The sequence below is a fragment of the Gossypium hirsutum genome, chromosome A08 (assembly GCF_007990345.1).
Source record: "Gossypium hirsutum isolate 1008001.06 chromosome A08, Gossypium_hirsutum_v2.1, whole genome shotgun sequence".
Classification (NCBI taxonomy): Eukaryota; Viridiplantae; Streptophyta; class Magnoliopsida; order Malvales; family Malvaceae; genus Gossypium; species Gossypium hirsutum.
The window spans coordinates 121,170,525-121,189,701 of NC_053431.1; the positions used below are offsets into that span (position 1 = coordinate 121,170,525).

The following is a 19,177-nucleotide window of genomic DNA, read 5'->3' on the forward strand; positions in this document are numbered from 1 at the left end:
AATAAAAGAAGTATAGGGACTCAATATCTCAAAATTAAAGTATAATGGCTAAATTTTAAATCTCAAAAGAGTACAAGGATTTTGACATATTTAAACCTTTTTAAATTTGAAAATTTTTAAAAAAATCAAATATGATCTAAATTCTAAATGTCGTTATAGGTGTAAAATAATCAGATCTCTATAAAATTATGGCAGACAAATGAGACTATTATAGAGAGAGATGATTATACTAGGTTCTCTTATAAACCGTATATTTCAATAGTGTTTTTTCTCTTGAGATTATTCAATATTTTATGGTTACATTGAATTTTGATTAAATTTCAAATCGGATTTTAAACTAAGCGCACGTTGTTTTTTCCATCAGAAGACTCGAACTTAAAATCATACTTAAAAGACACTGAGCTCTTAACTACTAAGTCTAACTAAAACTAGTGAAAAAGCGCAAGTTGGTTTGCTCACAGTCCAACTTGATGTCCCAACTGATATTTGGACACGAGTTTGAACAAGACATTTTGACTACAATTTATAAATGGAGAGTAAAGTAATGAGAGATATCAACACATAATATTTGTTAACATGGTTCAGATCAACAATCTTACTCTGTGGAGCCTCGATTAGTGAATAATTTTATTCAATAATTGTACGGATCACCTATTGGCTTAAGCACAATCTACCCTTACATAAAAAGTAATTGTAGCCCCAACAATAATCCCGATTGGTATAAATCACTCACCCAAAACCTCACTTACAAATCAAAAGAACTCTCCGATAAAACAAATAACCAACCAAAAGCACTCTCACAAGTACACAAACATGTGCTGATAGGTGTTAAAAGTAACATGTTTTAGTCTCACTCTTAATGCATTTTTGAATGATTATTTGATGTTAATTGTGAATTTTATGCTCTTAATCTTTTAAATTCACGTTTTTATACTTAAGAAAGCATTTGGGAGCAAAAATCGAAAAATTGGAGCAAGGTAAGGGGGCCACACGAGCTGGACCCTCCTACACGGGCATGTTCCAAACCGTGTAAAAATCACGAATTGCATTCCAGAAATGCAGAAAAACTCAATTTTTAGGTTTTTTGAGCATTTTAAGACCTATATATCAAATATAAGAAGAGGGGAGAGGATTGTTTTAGAATACTCAAGAAAATTACTCGAAAAACATTATTGAAGTCGACTTTGAAGCAGATTTCCATCAAGATTGAAGATCTCCTTTTGATTTATTTGAACTTTATTATGAGTTTATTTGTTTCTTGTGGTTATACTATCTCTGGGATGTTTTTATTGCAACTATGAACTAATTTTCTAAATGCCTAGGGGAGATGAACCCTATGATGAATTTTGTCTTTGGGATGTTTAAGAGTATATATAGCATAATTGAGTGGAATTGCATGCAATTCTAGAAATAAGATGATATAAATCTACTGGATTAGAGTCAAATCTAATAAAGGGATCCATAAATCGAGTTAATGCGATAATAGGAGTTTTGAATTAGAAAGAAATTTAAACTAATCAACCTAAAGTCATTTGCTCTTACTCTCGAAAAGAGATATTAGCATAATTTAGGGATTTCTACAGATCAAGATGCTAAGTAAAGGAATTGTTTAATTCAAATTGATATCTTTCCTAGGTATTATTTCGCTTCTTGGTTGTTAATCGTTTGTTTTCTTGATTCGTTCTTTGTCGGGTTCTTTAGTTAATTAATTTAGTTAATTTTAGTTTTAAATCAATCTCACCAATTTACCGAATAAATAATAGAAAGGTAGTAATTACTGGTACTTTTAATCCTCATGGGAACGACATCTTTGCTCACCGTAGCTATACTATTAATTGATAGGTGCATTTATCTTTGTCGGATTTTTAGTTGGTTTATGATCGTAATCATGTGCAACAACCAACAACTTTTATATGCCAAACACAAGATACTTTTAAGCAACATTTTGATAAGCTTAAAACTCTTAATAAAAAATCGAATTTATCTCTTAAAATATCTTAATAATTATCCCATAACTTCATATCCAAATAAAATAGCCAACTCGGTCTCCAGGTAAAAGGATAAGGTACGAGATGATGAAAACTGATCCTTCCTCCTCTTCCTCTTCAAATTCATGAATCGGCATCATTAAGGATAAAATAAAACATGGTCTAAGGATCATTTGCTGATAAAGTAACACACCATGAAGATAAAAGTAAAAAAATGTCAACTTCATAATGCGCTTAACTATCTTAAAAGCATGTTTAAACTGTTGTCCAAATATCTATCCAGACAATTGTTTGAACAAAGAATGAAACATGATTACATAACATACCATTCAAAGAGGAGAGCAAGAAAAGCTAAGCTCCCAACAACCAGTAAACAGTTGTATTTACTGGTAGGCACAAATTTCATTATTAGAGTTACTTGTGAAGTTAGTAGTCTTTTTAGTGGATCGTGTTAAAAGGGACATGACACATAGACTATGACCAAGATGATTTGAGTGGTGGTATGACAGAATTGAATTTCGTAGAAACCCACCCAACGCTCAACGTGCACTGATATATGGACTCATTATTACAGACCCAAACCATTATGAGTTGGTGGTGAATGTAGATAGTATTTTAGTTCATTCAACAAATCAAATAATATCCCGTTGGCCCAATGCTATTATCTACATATATTTGTTAATCGTTTGGGTCTGTAATATATGGACTCCATATCCCCATCCTCCAATTTTCACTGCATTCCATTCTCTGCTTCTTTTGCCCCTCTTTGTCAGACTATATTTTCAGAGAATTGTTGCAGATGATTTGGGTAGAATTCTCCTACAAGTCCATGCACTATACCCAAGATTGTATTGTAGTCCCTCTACTTGAAAAAAATAGAATACTGGTCCTTGTTTGTTACTAAAATAGCAAAATAGTCCTTCCTTTAAAATTGTTTGGTTAAATGTTTATTTTGTATATAAATCCTAATACTAAATTTTGTCCTTTACCTTTACACTATTAATTTATTTGGAGCAAATTGACACTCAAACTTTCGAACTATTTTATCTTATATACTAAGTAAACACATAATTAGAGATTCACAAAAAATTAAAAATTTAGGAAAAAAATTATAAATAAAATTATAAATTTCCAAAAATTATAAAGATAAATAAAAAATAAAAATATGTAGAAGTTTTCTCAATTTTTAATAAAAAATTCTATGAGATGCAAAGGAGTTAAACAAATAATAATTTTAAAAAGTTGTTAAAAAAATTCACGATTCTTAAAAAATTATATTAAAAACTTAAAAGATTAGTTTAATTGTCGTTTTAAAAAATAGTTTAATTGCGTAAGTAATACTAAATTATGTTATCGATACTTTACACATCTTTTCATTTTTTTTCCAAATTGGGTTACCGTTTGATTGAATAAATTATTAAAATATATTAAAAAATAAAAAAAATAACTTGATCGTCGGTTCAATTAATCTAGTCTTTTCTTCCGAATTGATACCTTGATCACTTCTCAATCCAATCGTTCTAGTTTGGTCCAGTTCTGAAAACAATGACTTTTTTTATAATTTTTTTTATTTTTTCTTCTTTTAAAATTCTTTTTATTTAAAAATTAGATTTTTTTATTATTATTGAGTCTTAACTCGGTTGGCATGAATATTGCTATCAATGTAGTTGGTCGTGGGTTCGAGTGCACTGAAGCGTATTATCCTCCTATTTATGGGTTGAGGAGGGGCTATAGGTAGTTCTAGCCTTCTAGATATTGTGTTAAAAAGAACATATATGATCAGAAGTTATAATGAGATTGTTCAAAAAAAATATTTTTTTATCAAAAATTTTAAAAAAAATATATTTTTTGGAGATATTTATAAATATTTTTATAATTTCTAAAATTTTCTAGTTTTTAAATCATTTGCTAAAATGTCATGTAATATAAAATAATATCACATCAATAATAAAATACAAATAAATTGTACGAGAGCTGCTGCTTTAGTGTCTCGTGCAATTTCAAAGTAGGTGTTAAATTGTAATGGAATTTTTCCAATTTGACTCAAAATAAAAAGTTCCCAAATAAAATAGAGTAGAGATCAAATTGAATGTATATATGTATAAAGTCAAATTGAATAAAGATATAAAGGTTAGAGGCTAATTTATTATAATGCCTTAAATATATATATAAAAATAAAAAAAAAACTAAATAAGTACTTAACAAAACAATTTCAATGAAGAGACTATTTTTTATTCTTTTCTATAACATACGAAATTAATTTGTTCATTTTTTATGTAAAGGGATTAAAATGCAATCTAAGTATAATACATAAACTTCTATGGTATTTTATTGATAATTTGCTTGGTTTATGAAAAAAAACTTTTTTATTAATAAATATATTAGATGCAATGGTAAATTATATTATATTTATAAAATAATTTAACGATATTATTAAAAGAGACAACTATGAACGAGATAATCTAAGTAAAAAAAAAAAAGGTAAGTGGTTAGGAAGGCAAGCATGAAGAGGAAGCATATATAGATGGTGGGGGAAAGTAGAATTAAAGGATTAGATTTCAAATATGGACTAATTGGGACCAAAATATTAATTAATTAATTTGGGTTTAAGACTAAATCTAGGTTGCTCACATTATTCAATAGGTGTTCCAATTTAAATGCAATAAATTATTCCACATTTAACTTTATTTGTTCATATGATATTTTCATCATCAATGATAATGGGCCCAAACCTCATTTTTCTATTACAACTATTACTTTAAATTATTCCATTAACTAAACTAGTTGACAATATCACTCAACTACCTTCTTATTTTATGTTTTTTTTAAGAATAATTTTAAATTTTTTTAAAAATGATATATTTTTTTTTCTCTCATCCACCTCCCATTTCGAAACTACTCAAATAAAGAGTTTTATTTTTAATTTAATACTGAATTTTTAAAAAAAATTGATGATGAATAGAAAAAAAATAAAATTTAAATATTATTATTTTGGTATATATCTTTTACTTTATATATTAAAAGAGATAATATATTAATTTTAATATATAAAAGTTATAATTATAATTTAAATTATTTTTTTGGTGAATTATAATAATAAGGTAAAACTCAAACAACAAATACAACTAGTATGACTCTAATTCAGACCACATCTGGGATAGTGACCACCCTTAACCATCAGGCCATCATATGGGGTTCTATATAAATTTTATATATACTTTTTTTTAATTAATCTGTGCATCTTTTTTAAAAAACAATAAACTATAATAATTACTTAAAATTTCTAAAAAGAATATTAAAAATATATAAATTTGAAAATAAAATCACAAAAGACATTATTTTTTATCTTTTTAAGTTAATTTTCTTTTCATATTTTTTAAAACTTTTGTATATTTCTATTTTCTTACATAAAAATTTTATTAAATTTTATCTAATCTTTACAAAATTCACTTAAGATTTTAAATTTTATTTATGTAAAATTGATATGAAAAATATAATAATTTAAAATAAAAATTGTTCACGTATCATTAAAATAAGTTGTCCATACCAATTTTAAGGCATAATTTAATATATATATATATGACTAGTTATCATGTTTTTTTATTATTTATTAAAATAAAAAAATAAAAAATTAGTAGTAATAGGTTGGACTTGAATATGAGTCTATTAAGTAGGTAAAGGTATACCACAATCTTTTTGACCTTCACTACAAAAGACATCCCCGGATATGCTTTCCATACAATATATATTGAATAATAATAATAATATTGTTTGATGGATATGATAAAAATATTAAATTAAATCAACATTTTAGATGTATAATTATATTGATAAATTTAATAATTTGATAGTTAAAATATTAATTATAAAAATATCTAACATTAATTTAATTTTATACTAGTTTGAAATAAAAACAGTATATATATATATTGGCAAATCAATTTTTATAAATAAAAAAATATTAGAAATTAGCACAAAACAAGGCTGGATCTCATGGCACAGTGATGCAGCCTGACAGGGATCTTGTGATCATGCCATATTTGGAGCTCTTAATTTGGACTTTTTCTAGTGAGGGTTACATTGCCAAAATATACTTCAATCCTTCTTGATTTCATGCATACAATATTTCCCATCATAAAGATTCATGCTAACCTTCATACTCACATGATTTTTTTTTATTCAACAAGTTCTATATATTTTATTAGTTTTTTTTTCTTTATTTACCAGCTAAGATCAGTAGAGGTTGATGTTGAACAAGAAAATTTTCGATATATTTTAAAGGGTTTGGATTGGATTAAGTTTATGTTGCTGAATCAGACAATTGAAGTATCAACTACCAGCAAATTATAGGGAATTATAGAAAATTAAGTGATGTAGTTAGTGACAGCATACATGCAGATAATTGATGTATAATTTTCTTATAATCCACTGTTGTCTATTTTTTTATATTAATTTTTTGTTTTAGATTTTTAAATTTTTTTTAATAAAATGAGATTTATTATATGTTTTTTTAATATTATTTAACAATATTTTAAAGTATTTTTATAAATATTTCTAAAAACTAATAACTTTTCAAGAACTTTTAAACTATTTTCACTATTTTAAATACAAAATTTTTATTTTTTATATCACAAAAATTAAAAGTAATTATAAATTGAATCAAAATAGAATTTAATTCAATTTAAGATAACCTCAATTTTTAAACTTGCATACCATAAATTATCCAATGATCAGATCAATTTTTCATTTTTTCTTGCTCAATCATGAAATCAAAGCTTTTAATATCCAAAAGAAAAAACGAAGAAGAAGATAATTTAGTATATAACTGAGTATTTATTATATAAAACAATAAGACTGTATTGTAATGAGTTTACAGGAATTTTTAGTTGAAAAAAGTGTTGTCAAGAATCCAGAATACTACCAACTGGAAAGTGTTGAATTTAGTTTGCAAAAGGTGATTAATCAAAAGTACCAACTTTCAAACAAACATTTGAATTGTTTATTGATATCATAATACACAGAGTTGATGAGCTTTTTTTTTTTTCAATTCATTAAAATAGCTGTACATATAATATAAATAATTAAAGTGGATTCCGTTAGGAAAACTAGGATTATGAAGAACTGTAAGTCATTTTTAAAGCATTGTTCTTCCGTAAAATTCCAAAATCTCCACCCATCACAAACAAAAAAGACGGTAAACAAGTCCACCTTTATGTCTGACTTAGTTGCATTGCATTTAATAATAATAATAAAGTTGGGACCTTTTCAATATTCTTGACAAAACAGTGCCAGCAGTGAGCCTGAAAAAGATCCCAGTGTCATTCATTGGATGAACAGTGCATGCTTGGTTTATCTTTGACATCATGGATTCTTTGAATGATGATGATGATTAAGTGGTCTAGTTTTCATAAACATTGATTTCTGATTAGGGATTTCAGTGATTGAGAGGGTCAGTACAGCAATTACACCATCATCACACAAAATAAAAAAAAATTGCAGAAACTAATAAGCTTTTTACTATGTACTGTCAAAAGAAGAAATGTTTCATTTCATTAGAACACAAAGCTCCAGAAACTGAAACTCTACGCCATCCCCCCTCACCTTTGGGCCTTACCCCATCAAATCTTTCTGATTTAACACCTGCAGTCAGTCCATCTCAGTAGTAATAATACATGACTTTCTCTTGGCTCTTGCTTTCATCAATGAGCAAGTGGTTGTTGTTGTTGTTGTTACAGCTATTATTACTGCTACTAGAGTCCATCAGTCGCTTAACATCTTCAAGATCATAGTCTAATGGCGTTTCTCCATGGTGCCCACTTGGTTTCTCAGTCCATTGGTTTCGGTTGCCGTAACTTAACATGAATTTGTGATTGTCTTCATACCCATTGGGTGCACAAAAGCCCTGAAAATTACTCATGTCTTCTTGCTTGATCTCTTTGCCATAGCTACTACCATCTGAGGAACTGCAGCTTGGTTCACTCGCAAACATCAGAAACTTTTCTTTTACCGGATAATAACTCACAAAACTGTCAGGGGTGTTGTGATTAAGAGAAGAATCGGTAGCCAAAAAAGTATTGTTATGGTTCAAAATATCAGATTGAACAGTTGATGAGGGTTCAAAGCCTGCAAAAGATCTACTACTTGGAGTATAATAATACGAAGAGCAGTCTTTGTATGATGGAGGTATAGTTTGATGAGAAGATGGGATTGGTAGTGGTGGTGGTTTTCTCTGTGGCTGAGAACTCAAAGCCATGAGCTTCTTCTTAAGCTTGGTGTTCCAGTAGTTCTTGATATCATTGTCAGTCCTGCCTGGTAACTGAGCAGCTATTATTGACCATCTGCAAGTTTCATAAAGAGTTCCATAAGAAGTAAATTCCTTGCCTCTTTCTGTAACAGTTTCTAGTAGGTGATGTTGTTGAGTCTAAATTCACCTACTAGCATACATGCAAAAGAATTATCCTGAAATAGCAGATTCTTGAATCTAAACCCTTTTCGGTAGAATTCGTTAATATCGCTTCATCATGGCAGTATATAGATTTGGTAAGGTGGGAAGGTCCCATCGAAAGAATTAAAAGATGGAGAAAGTACCTGCTTCCAATGGTAGCAAAGAGGTTGCAGATAACCATATCTTCCTCCTCAGAGAATTCACCATGTTTAATGTTGGGCCTGAGATAGTTTAGCCATCTCAATCTACAGCTCTTCCCACATCTTTTCAGACCTGGGTAATATATACAGAGACAAGAAACAACAAATTAGCTAAGGAATCACCAATCAAAGAGAAAAAGAGAAGCATAAATGAAATATATTTACCAGCTTTGTGAGGGAGAGCAATCCAATTACCACCAGTTCCATATTTCTCAATGTAGTCCTTGAGCTTAGAGTCTTCTTCAGGAGACCAAGGTCCTTTCTTCACACTTGCCTTGTCACAGCAAGGAGCCCTCCCCATTTCTCTCTCCAACACAACTCTTGTGATCCCCTTAGATATTTCTGTTGACACCTCTTTTTACAAACCAAACCAACCCAAGCCAAACCTCTCTCTCCCTTTCTACTACTAATAAACTTCCTTGCTGACTGCTTCCTTTTAATAGGAAAGATTTGTGCTCACAAAAATACAAAAACAATTGTACTTTGGATTTTATTATTTATTAACAGGTACAAATTATTTAATATGTATAGTTTCTAACTGTTACGTCTAATTTAGAAAAAAAAATTTCACTTTGATTTCTTTTAGAAATTAAAAAATATTATTATAATAATAATATATGTTTATATTTATTTAAATGGATAAAAATATTACCCATTATCAAAGACATCAAAAGTCCAACGTTAATTGTTTATTGGAAAACATAACTATATACAGAACCCTGCCCTACAGTTGAGACATTTTCCAAACAACAGCAACTATTCTCCAAGCAGATAATTTTCTTTTACTTTTTTTATACACTCAATAATTTTATAGTAACCAATCAAGTCAGGTATTGTGTTTCCTTTTTCTTTCATTTCATTCTCCAAGTAAAATTATCATTTATATTGTTAAAAATTATCTTGATTAAAAGAATAATCAACTAATGATATTTGATAATGATATTTGATACCTATATATAAAAACTAACTTTTTAACATTTGAAACGGACAAAATTTTTAACAAAAGAATCAATTTACTCTTTAATCTAACGCAAAACAATTAATTTATCCAAATCTAACTCCTAATATAAAGATTTCCACATTACTTATACTCATAGAGTGAGGGTACCAAAAAGGCAAAGCACATCAAAAATCAAATACACACAACTACATAAGGTTAAAAAAAAAAAACTAAGAAAACAAAGAAAAACGAAGGTCTCCACATATCAGTTACTTGGTGATCAGATCTGGTGCTTTCTCCCAACTGACTAATGAATGCGAAACTGTTGATGCATCATAGCCTATTATTATTATTATTACCACAGAAATAGGAAGTAGTGAAAAGTGGGCAAACAACAGCTTATATATTGTCTGATACATTGTAACATTTCCATATTAACAAGGGCTTTCATTTTCGTTCAAGTGACACAAGAGAAAAGAGCTGTCCCTATATGCACCCCTTACCACTTGGGAATGAGTACCCTACTCTACTTGGTATATTGTAATAAATAATTAAATCCAGGTTTGTTTACCTTCCCTAATTAGTCTTGCTATAATAGACTTCCCTGGATAGGTTTTTTCTTTTGGCATTTATATCAGCTTATAGCATATCTATGGCAGATAAAAGGCATGCTTTTTGCTTCCATGTTTATTCCACCCTCTATATGGTTAGTGCCCAATTCCCACATACTGAGACTATACACAGATAATTTATCATTTCCCTTTTTATGTTTATTTCAAACTATATATAAATTTTGATTTGATATTTAAATTTCATACACTAATTTTATATTGGTGCAATTTGTATATATAAAACTTTAATTTTGATTCAATTTTGGCATAACACTAATAATATTATTTGTGTGGCACTATTTTTTCCTTTTAACCTAGGTTAATTTTATGATGTGGCATTTTATTAAACTAAAAACGAAGGAGTAAATTTAAAATTTTTCACGTTGCTACGATGATAAAAACATGTAATTTCAATTTATATAAAATAATTTAAAATTATTCATAACCAATTTATTTAGTGAAGAGATATTATAAGAAAAAGTATTCTACTTGATTTATTGATTTAATAAGTTTTTTGTTTTTAATAGCATGTCATATTAGCAATTTTCACATGACATAATAGAAAATAATTTCATATAATTGGCTCCTCCATTAGATCATTCGTTCTTAGCAGCACACTCTCATCCTCGGAAGGGGACCATTGAGGCTTAATAACCTTGAACTACTTCAACAAAGGAAATGTTAGAGTAGGCCCACACAAAATTATGGTTGATGACAACTAACATATAATGGACTTGCACTTGGTCGACCATACGGGCGATCCACCATCCTTACTGTCAGTAACATGGCACTGTCAGGCAAGGGGACCTTCCCCCTATATATACCTCAACCCACGATAAACAAAGGATCCTTCTCATGTTTTACTCCCTTAAACCTTAATATTCCACAATCTCCTCTCTTTAGCTCCCTTCTCCTTTCTCCTTCCGTCCTACTCCTCCGACTCCGGCATTCTACTTGTAATAGGTGAACACCTCCTTACCTTCACCACCATTTCCATCCTATCTTTTCCTTGTCAAATACTAGTATCAACAAGGTTTAATGGTTTAAAAAAAAACACAAAGAAAAAACTTAAAATTTTAATTGACTCTTCATGAAAAATTTGCATCTAATTGAGTCATTAAAATTGAAAAGTTGATCAAACAAGTCTTTTGTTAACGTTGGTCACGTTTAACCATGACTTTTTACAAATGTGGCAGACAAAACAAGAAAATAGTGACACGTGGCGTGCCACATGTACCTAATGTTGATATTCTATTTTACCAATAAACAAATATTTTTAGAAAAATTAAAAATCCTAAAAATAATTAAAATTTATTTAAAAATTAAAAATAATTTCTCAATCAGTTTTAAGATCTTGGAACTCTAACTTCACCTAATTTTGTTAATCAAGTATCTCTCGTTCAAGTGTTCAATCTATGTAATTACTAACCCAGGATTCAATGGCATTAACTAGACCCTTCCAGTATCTATCTAAGTTAATCCCCCTCCCCACTAACTATATTCCTATGCTAGGCAAGTTGGGTAAAGTCACTATGACCAAACCTATTGGGTTGATTAGGATATCAAGTATATTCCTATCCTATCCGCAAATTTAACTTGTTCACCGATGCTACTAAAGTTAATCTTAATCCATTCAGTCTATATTTAAACCTTAATTTTCTATATTAAGACAAATCAAGACTATCAAATTATACAACTTGGTGGTCAGACAAGCAGATTAAATAAGTATGGGATTGAATAAATAATTAACAAGGATAGAAACAATTGAAGAAAATAAATTAATTAACTAAAAAATAAGATACATTATCATTCCAAGAAAAGAGTTTAGTTCATGTTGATTTGAGAAAGCATTACAAGAATAAATTCAAAACAAATTTGCATTGATAAAAAGTAAAAAGAAACAATCTAGAGAGAAAAATAATTATTGAATTAGTGTCGAGCACTTCGGATCTCTTTTTCTTCTCCTCTTTGCAAGCTTGAAAGTTCGTTTGGTGTAAATGAGTTGTTTCTTAACTTCCAAGTTGATTTTTCTCTCTTTTTCTCCTCATTTCCTTTTAAATCACGCCAACCCTTATTGTTAGGGTTTTAATCGTTCCGCTCCACCAGACGCAGAATTGCGGTGGAGCGGACTGCTTGTTGTTTGAAAATTCTCAATTGAAGATTGTGCTTCACTGGAGCAAAAGGCTCCTCTCCACTACTTTTTACTATATGCATGGTTCAAGCGTTTCATTCTTCATTCAAAGCCGACAATGTAGAGAGGAAAATAACAAATAAATCTGAGCTAACTCTAAAAATAATAAAATAAAAATACAATTTTTTGGAGGTCAAACTATAATTTTACCATTTATTTACTTAAAATTTCATAAATCTTCAAGAGCTAAAAGTACAATTTTCCGTTTAAGAGGTGGGGCTCTTGCTTGTCCTCCTTTCAATATTCTTAGAGATTAAAATATTTGATAAATTTAACTCTTAACATTTAATTAAATTTTAACTGAGATTTTATTTTGTGAATCTTTTAAATTTTGTGTTGTTTTCTAATAAATGGAATCTTTCAAAAAAAAAAGATTTCTTTTATTAAAATGTCAACTTTAACAATCAATTTAAAGGTATCCATTATTTAATATTAAGCTTTCACAATCTAGATAACAAACAATAATTAAATTAATCAAATCTATATATGATTGGATTAAATAAAAGAAAATTTTCAAAAAAATACAAGTGTCTTCTTCTGCATTGACTCTTGTACAAGAAAGAGAGACATCTTTCTCAACGGTTGGCCAGCTAAGATTAGACAATTGTGCATGCTGTATCCACTTCATTATAATAACACTATTTAATGACTGATTAATATAATTAATGAAAAATGTGATAACTTTATTTTTAAATCTTATTATTTAATATCTACTTAAAAAAGTTGATTTATTTAAATATTTGTGCAGGAGTGAGCAAAATTCGATTTAATTTCAAAAAACTCGATAAAAATTCAATTTTGAATTAAATAATTTGAGTTATTTGAGTTAATCAAGTTATTCTGATCAACTTGAATTAAAAATTAAGTATTTTGATTTAACTTGAATATGAATATATGAATTACACAATTTGAGTTATCTGAAAATTTGAATAAGAAAAGGCAAAACTACAACGTTTTGATAAATATTTACTCATTAAGTTAAAAGGTAAAACAATTATATTGTTTATATAATTAAATAATATTGTACTTCGTCTACTGGTTAAATAATCGGTCTATGTAAAGGCAACATTGAGTATAAATAATATGATTCGTTAACTCAACTGAACTTAACTTGAAATTTTTTCACTTGATCGATTCAATTCGAAAAAAAATCACATTGAGTTTGGTTGCTAAAATATGATTCATCAACTCAACTAATTCAAATTTTTTTACTTAATTCAACCCGACTCGATCGAATACTCATCCCTATATTTAGATATAAAATTGTACTTTTTTTTTCCGTATTATGAACCAAAAATAAAGAGTAGGCTATTTTTCAAATTTTATTGCACCTTTGTTATCGCACAAATTTCGAAGTGCTTCCCAATTTTTGACATTTACCTTGTTATAGTCTTAAAGTAGCGTTGAATTCTATATGATTTACGTAGTAGAGTTTGATTGCGTCTTCAGATTTAATTTTCAAAATTAATCATACTTTTACAAATCACATATATCCATTTTTACCATACAATATTCTTGAGAAGGGATATACTTACATTTTTTTGTAATTTTTTATACGATTAATATTTTAACAATTTAATCGTTATATTTTATACTTTATTCATATATTTCATGTATATCGAGTTTGATATAAATTAAAAATAGTCAACTATTCTTTTTATGAAAAAAGACTTTTAATCGTTAAATATATCAATATATATATAATATTTTAGATCAATAAGATAGATATATTTGATCGATTCAAAAATTTACACACATAATATGTACAAATATCTTAATAAGTTCAACAATTGGATCATTAAAATATTAATCGTACAAAAATATATATAAAGAGTATAAAGTAGCTTTACTATATATATTGACTAATGAGAGAGATTTACTGTAAAATTAAAGTAGCTTTATACTCTTTTATATATTTCTGTACGATTAATATTTTAACGATCTAACTATTAAATTTATTAATATATTTGTACTTATTATGCACATAAATTTTTGAACCAATCAGATAACTTCACCACACTAATCTAAAATGTTGTATATATTAATATTTATTGAACTATTGAAATTTTTTTACACAAAATAAATAGTTAAAAAATTTTAAATTTATATCAAATTTTACATGCATAATCTATATTAATGAAATATAAAAATTGACAGTTAAATCTTTAAAGCTTAATCATTCAAAAATATATAAAAAAAAAAACCTTAAAACTACTTTAATTTTACATCCCATAGGCATTTCATAATACCTACAATGTAACCTTTGAATATTTGCTAAATGATGTAATCTTTTGTGTTCTTTTATATCATGCCTTCTCTTCAAGGGTACAATTTAAAAAATTAAATTAAGAAGTTAGTTCGGTTATTGATATTTTTATTAATTTGTTTCATATAAAATTTTAAATCGTTAAATTTACTAATTTCTTACATATAAATTTATAAATTGCTGATTTTAAGATGATCATTTGACGATAATGTTTAATAGTGTAATCCATTCAAACTAACTTGTAAGATACAAAAACTAAATTCCAACGAGAGATTAACTTTTTGAATTTTTGTAAAAGGATGCTATTAATAAATAACACTGAAATTTGTAGTTAATTCACATTTTAGAAGAATAAGATCAAATAGTACCAAATGAAATTTTAGAAGAATTGGGGAGCAAAGTGAAATTTGTGAAGAAAAGAGGGTCTTTCTTTTGAAAAGGAAACTTAACAAAAGTCAAAGAAAAGTCAGTCTCAAGGCTGTAAATGAAAAAGTCTCCTCAAACTCGGATTCTGAGTGGACAAAAGACAAAACCCTTTTCTCGCTAGCTGTCTCCAATGACGTAATACGTTGCGTACGCCACGTTACAAAGGCAGAAAAATAATATTATAATAAGAGACTGCATTTAAGGAAAAAATGGTGAAGTATATTTCGATGCATTTTTCGTTTGGAGGATTATAGAAAAAATGATTTCCCAGAATAATTTAAAAATCAATTAACCATTTAATCAAATATTAATAATTAATTCAGCTCTTAAAGTATATTTTTTTTTATCCAAGTCTATGATGGGTTATTAAGTGATGATGTGGCAATTAACAAGATGAATAATAGTATGAAAAATTATGATGTGGTGAATGATGTAGAAAATGCTATCCTTTTTAATTTATTTTATAAGGGTTTAATTAATTTTTAAAAAAGTATAAAAAATAATTATAAAAAAAAAAGAGTTAATGCACTTCTTGGGCTTGAACTTGATAATTTTTCTCATATTGGAGCTTGAACTTGTCTTTTTTTTTTTTTTGCTTAAGTTAGTTATTGAACTTGTCAATTGTTCTACAAGGGAGCCTAATTTTTTTTATCCAAATTAGTCCATGATATTTCCTTAAAATAAGTTGGAGAAAAAAAGTTCAAACCCTAATGTGAGAATAATTACCTACTTCAAATCCTAATATGAGAACAATGGTCGAGTTCAAAAATTAACTTGGACCAAAAATGTATTCTAACCCTAATGTGAAAATAATTGTTAAGTCCATTCTCTATTAACTCTAAAAATAGTATAAAGAAGTTATAAAAATTTTATTAAAATATAAAAATATTAAATTTTATAATAGTAGTATTTTTAACTTTTTAATACTTTTTCATAATTTATATAATTTTTTCTATAATATTCTAAAAGGTTTATAATATTTTAATAATTCTAATAACTTTAAAAAGCTCTTTAATAAAAAATTACCATTTTTTTAGTTTTTCTTCACACGTTGTCCTATATAGCACCAGAGTTCATTCTTATCAATTTTCCTTATATAATCTTTTCTTAACTAAAATCATTAATCACTGCTCACTTCAAGTAACTAAACACTAAATTAATTGTCGCTCAAACCCCTCACTCTGCACCCCATATATATTCAATTATCATTACACTTCAAGTTCTTCATTTTCTTATTATTGAAGCCAAATACTTTTAACCTTCAAAATAGCAAAAATTTTCTATAAATTTTTAATACTTTTATAACAATTTAATATTTTTATAATATTTATAATATTCATTTTAATACTTTTAATATAAATACCTAACACTTTTTTATAGTTTTAATTTTTTAAAAATTCTATAAATTCTGTAATTTTTATTATTCTTTCTTATTTTTCATAATATATTAATGGTTTTTATAATTTTTAATAATATTTTAATCATTTTATAATTATTAAAAATTTTATAATATTTTTCTACAATTTTTATAGTTTTCTAAATTTTTTAATCATATTTTAATAATTGATAGATTTTTATAATTTCTAAAAATCAATTAAGCTTTCGTAAAATACTTAAAAATCAATTTGTTATCACAATTAGTTGTTTATATCTTCAAAGAGCACATGCGACAAGGGGATAAGTGCAGCGGATACTCTGATTTTGACAAAAAAAAATTAAAAATCAATTAACCCTATATGTTAACACTTTTTCAGATCAAATGCCACATTTGACACCACAATATTATTTTTGGAACATTAGCCGCTAGGTTAACTGTCAAGTCTTCACTTAATAACCCATTAGAGACTTTGATGGAAAACTATAAGTCAAGGGTTCAATTGATTGCTAATTTTAAGTTAAAAACTCAATTAATTACAGTTTTTAATTAGGGGTTTAATTAATTTTTTAATTATTTCGCAAGGTATTTTTAGAACTTAAGCATTTTGTTTATAATAAAAGTTATGAAATTTGCAGTTTTTTCTCTCAAAATGTTTTTAGATTAATTTTTAAATTATTTTTTAATATTAAATAACTTAACATTCATGAAGATGGAAGTTTGTATGAATATTTTTAGTCAAACCTCAACACCCTTGAATGATGAGTTTAAACTACTTCTGCAAAATCTATGACGAAATCTAATTCTTTGGTTTGAGATATGATTGAAATAATATTGTAATTTCAACATTTATGAGTGCGAAGGTTAAACACTTTGATAAAATCTTCTACAAACTAACTCATACCTACTATTTTCAAGGTCTGGTTAGTTTAGCTTATAAATATCCACACCCAGACCCTTTTCATAAACCCCATAACTCTTATGAGGTCGAGGATTTCAAATTGCCCCTAATTTCAAACGAAGGAAACCTCAATTCTTTTGATTTCTATTGTTTGATTATTTTTGAAAAATCTATATTTATTCAAATATTCGTTACTACAATATTTTTATTTCAACTAGTAGTATTATAATATTAAAAAGTAAAAGTAAAATATTATATACATAAAATAACATTATCCACTATTAAAATATTAAAATATTAATTTTTATTATAATATTATTTATATTGAAATAATTGTTATTGAGTATTAATTTTCATTAAAGTATTCATATACACAATTTTCTTAATCAAATAATGATTTGAAAAATTGGAGACAAATAAAAGAATTTTTTTTGTGAAATTGGTTTACAATCTTTGGATGAATTTTTGATTATTCTCTTAAATAGAGTTTCAATCCAAGACAGGTGTTTTCTAAGTGGCTGCTATTAGTAGTGGCCACTATTACTATCATTACGATAGATTTTGTTACTTGCCATATTTGAAATTGACAATAGATTTTATTACTTGCCATATTTGAAATTGACAATTTTTGAATAAAACCTTTGAGCTTTAAATGATTCTAATATTGTAGAAGTATGCAAGCTTGTCTTTGAAATTCAATCCATTTAAAGCAATGTATATTGAAGATTGGATTGGATTGGATAGAATCAAGCAATCAAATTCCTTGGATTGTGGAGATTGGATCAGGATAGCTTTAAAGGCATATATCCAACAATCTAAGTTACATTTGTCTTTATTATTATATTATACCTTGTTATTTTAGTTGTTGGTTAATAAGGGAATTGATTGTAATTGATATATATATGTTAGAAAGTTTTGTAACTCTTATATATTTTAGAGACTTGCATAGGTTTTATACTGAACATTGAGAGCATTTATTTGTTCATAGTGGAATATATTTTCGAGAGTGCATTTAAGAGAGTAAACAAGTTGTGTTTACAGCTTAAGTTCTCAAGAGAAGTAAGTACAATTTATTATATATAATAAAACTAACTTGCTCTTTAATTCTATCCTAGGTCGAAAACTTTTGTTATTTGATAGCAACTTCCTTACGTTATCATTCCCCAAGCACTAATGCAAGGAAACTGTAAAAATAATGGCGGTAAAACGATCGTAAAAATAAGAACACACAAATTTTATGTGGAAAATCCTTTCTGGAAAAAACCATGGGCAAAGGAGGAGAAATTCACTAATGTTGATAAACAAATGATACAAGAGGAGTTTCGACTACATCTATTTAAGGATTGAAAAACCCACAGATCCCCTTATTTTGCCACTGTATTTATTTCTCCAACAAGTGACGGGATTTGGGTAGCACAATCTCTAATAGAAACAAATAATGAAAATAACTACAAATTTAAATAATAGTAAGAATAAATTATTTTTTTACCTTTAAATATTGTTGAACAAATGGGGGAGGGGGTGGTGCTCTATGACGAAGAACGACAGGATGGGAATTGATGGGTCAATGATGATGAATGACGGTAGGAGAGGTGTTAGTGATGTTGAATGTTGGCAAGGGAGAAAAGAGCATTTTTTTTCTTACGTTTTTGTGTGGATGATGAACGATGACAAAAGAGTGGTCAACGATGATAAAAGACAAGAGGGAAGGTTTTGGCAATGATGAACGATAGCTAGGGAGTGGTTATCGATGATGCACGGCTGTAGGGGAGGGTTCAACAATAATGAACGATGGTTGGGGAGGAGTCACCGATAATGAATGGTGGCAAGGGAA

General features: G+C 27.6%; 1 protein-coding gene across 1 annotated transcript; it reads right to left on the minus strand.

Moving 5' to 3' along the window:
* Positions 1–7,374: 7,374 nt before the first annotated feature.
* On the minus strand, positions 7,375–9,088 carry LOC121202814 (transcription factor RAX2). Its single transcript, XM_041075075.1, has 3 exons — positions 8,799–9,088; positions 8,577–8,706; positions 7,375–8,326 (listed from the first exon to the last, which is right to left on the minus strand). The coding sequence occupies exons 1-3, from the start codon at positions 8,932–8,934 to the stop codon at positions 7,645–7,647; spliced, it is 948 nt and encodes a 315-aa protein (XP_040931009.1). The 5' UTR covers positions 8,935–9,088; the 3' UTR covers positions 7,375–7,644.
* Between the last annotated feature and the right edge of the window lie 10,089 nt (positions 9,089–19,177).

Bases quoted from the DNA above. Each gene is read 5' to 3' on its own strand.
- LOC121202814 (XM_041075075.1), bottom strand. From the start codon at position 8,934: ATGGGGAGGGCTCCTTGCTGTGACAAGGCAAGTGTGAAGAAAGGACCT. The intron at 8,707-8,798 runs GTAAATATATTT...TATATTACCCAG, and splicing joins TGCTCTCCCTCACAAAGCTG to GTCTGAAAAGATGTGGGAAG. The intron at 8,327-8,576 runs GTACTTTCTCCA...TGAAACTTGCAG, and splicing joins TTTGCTACCATTGGAAGCAG to ATGGTCAATAATAGCTGCTC.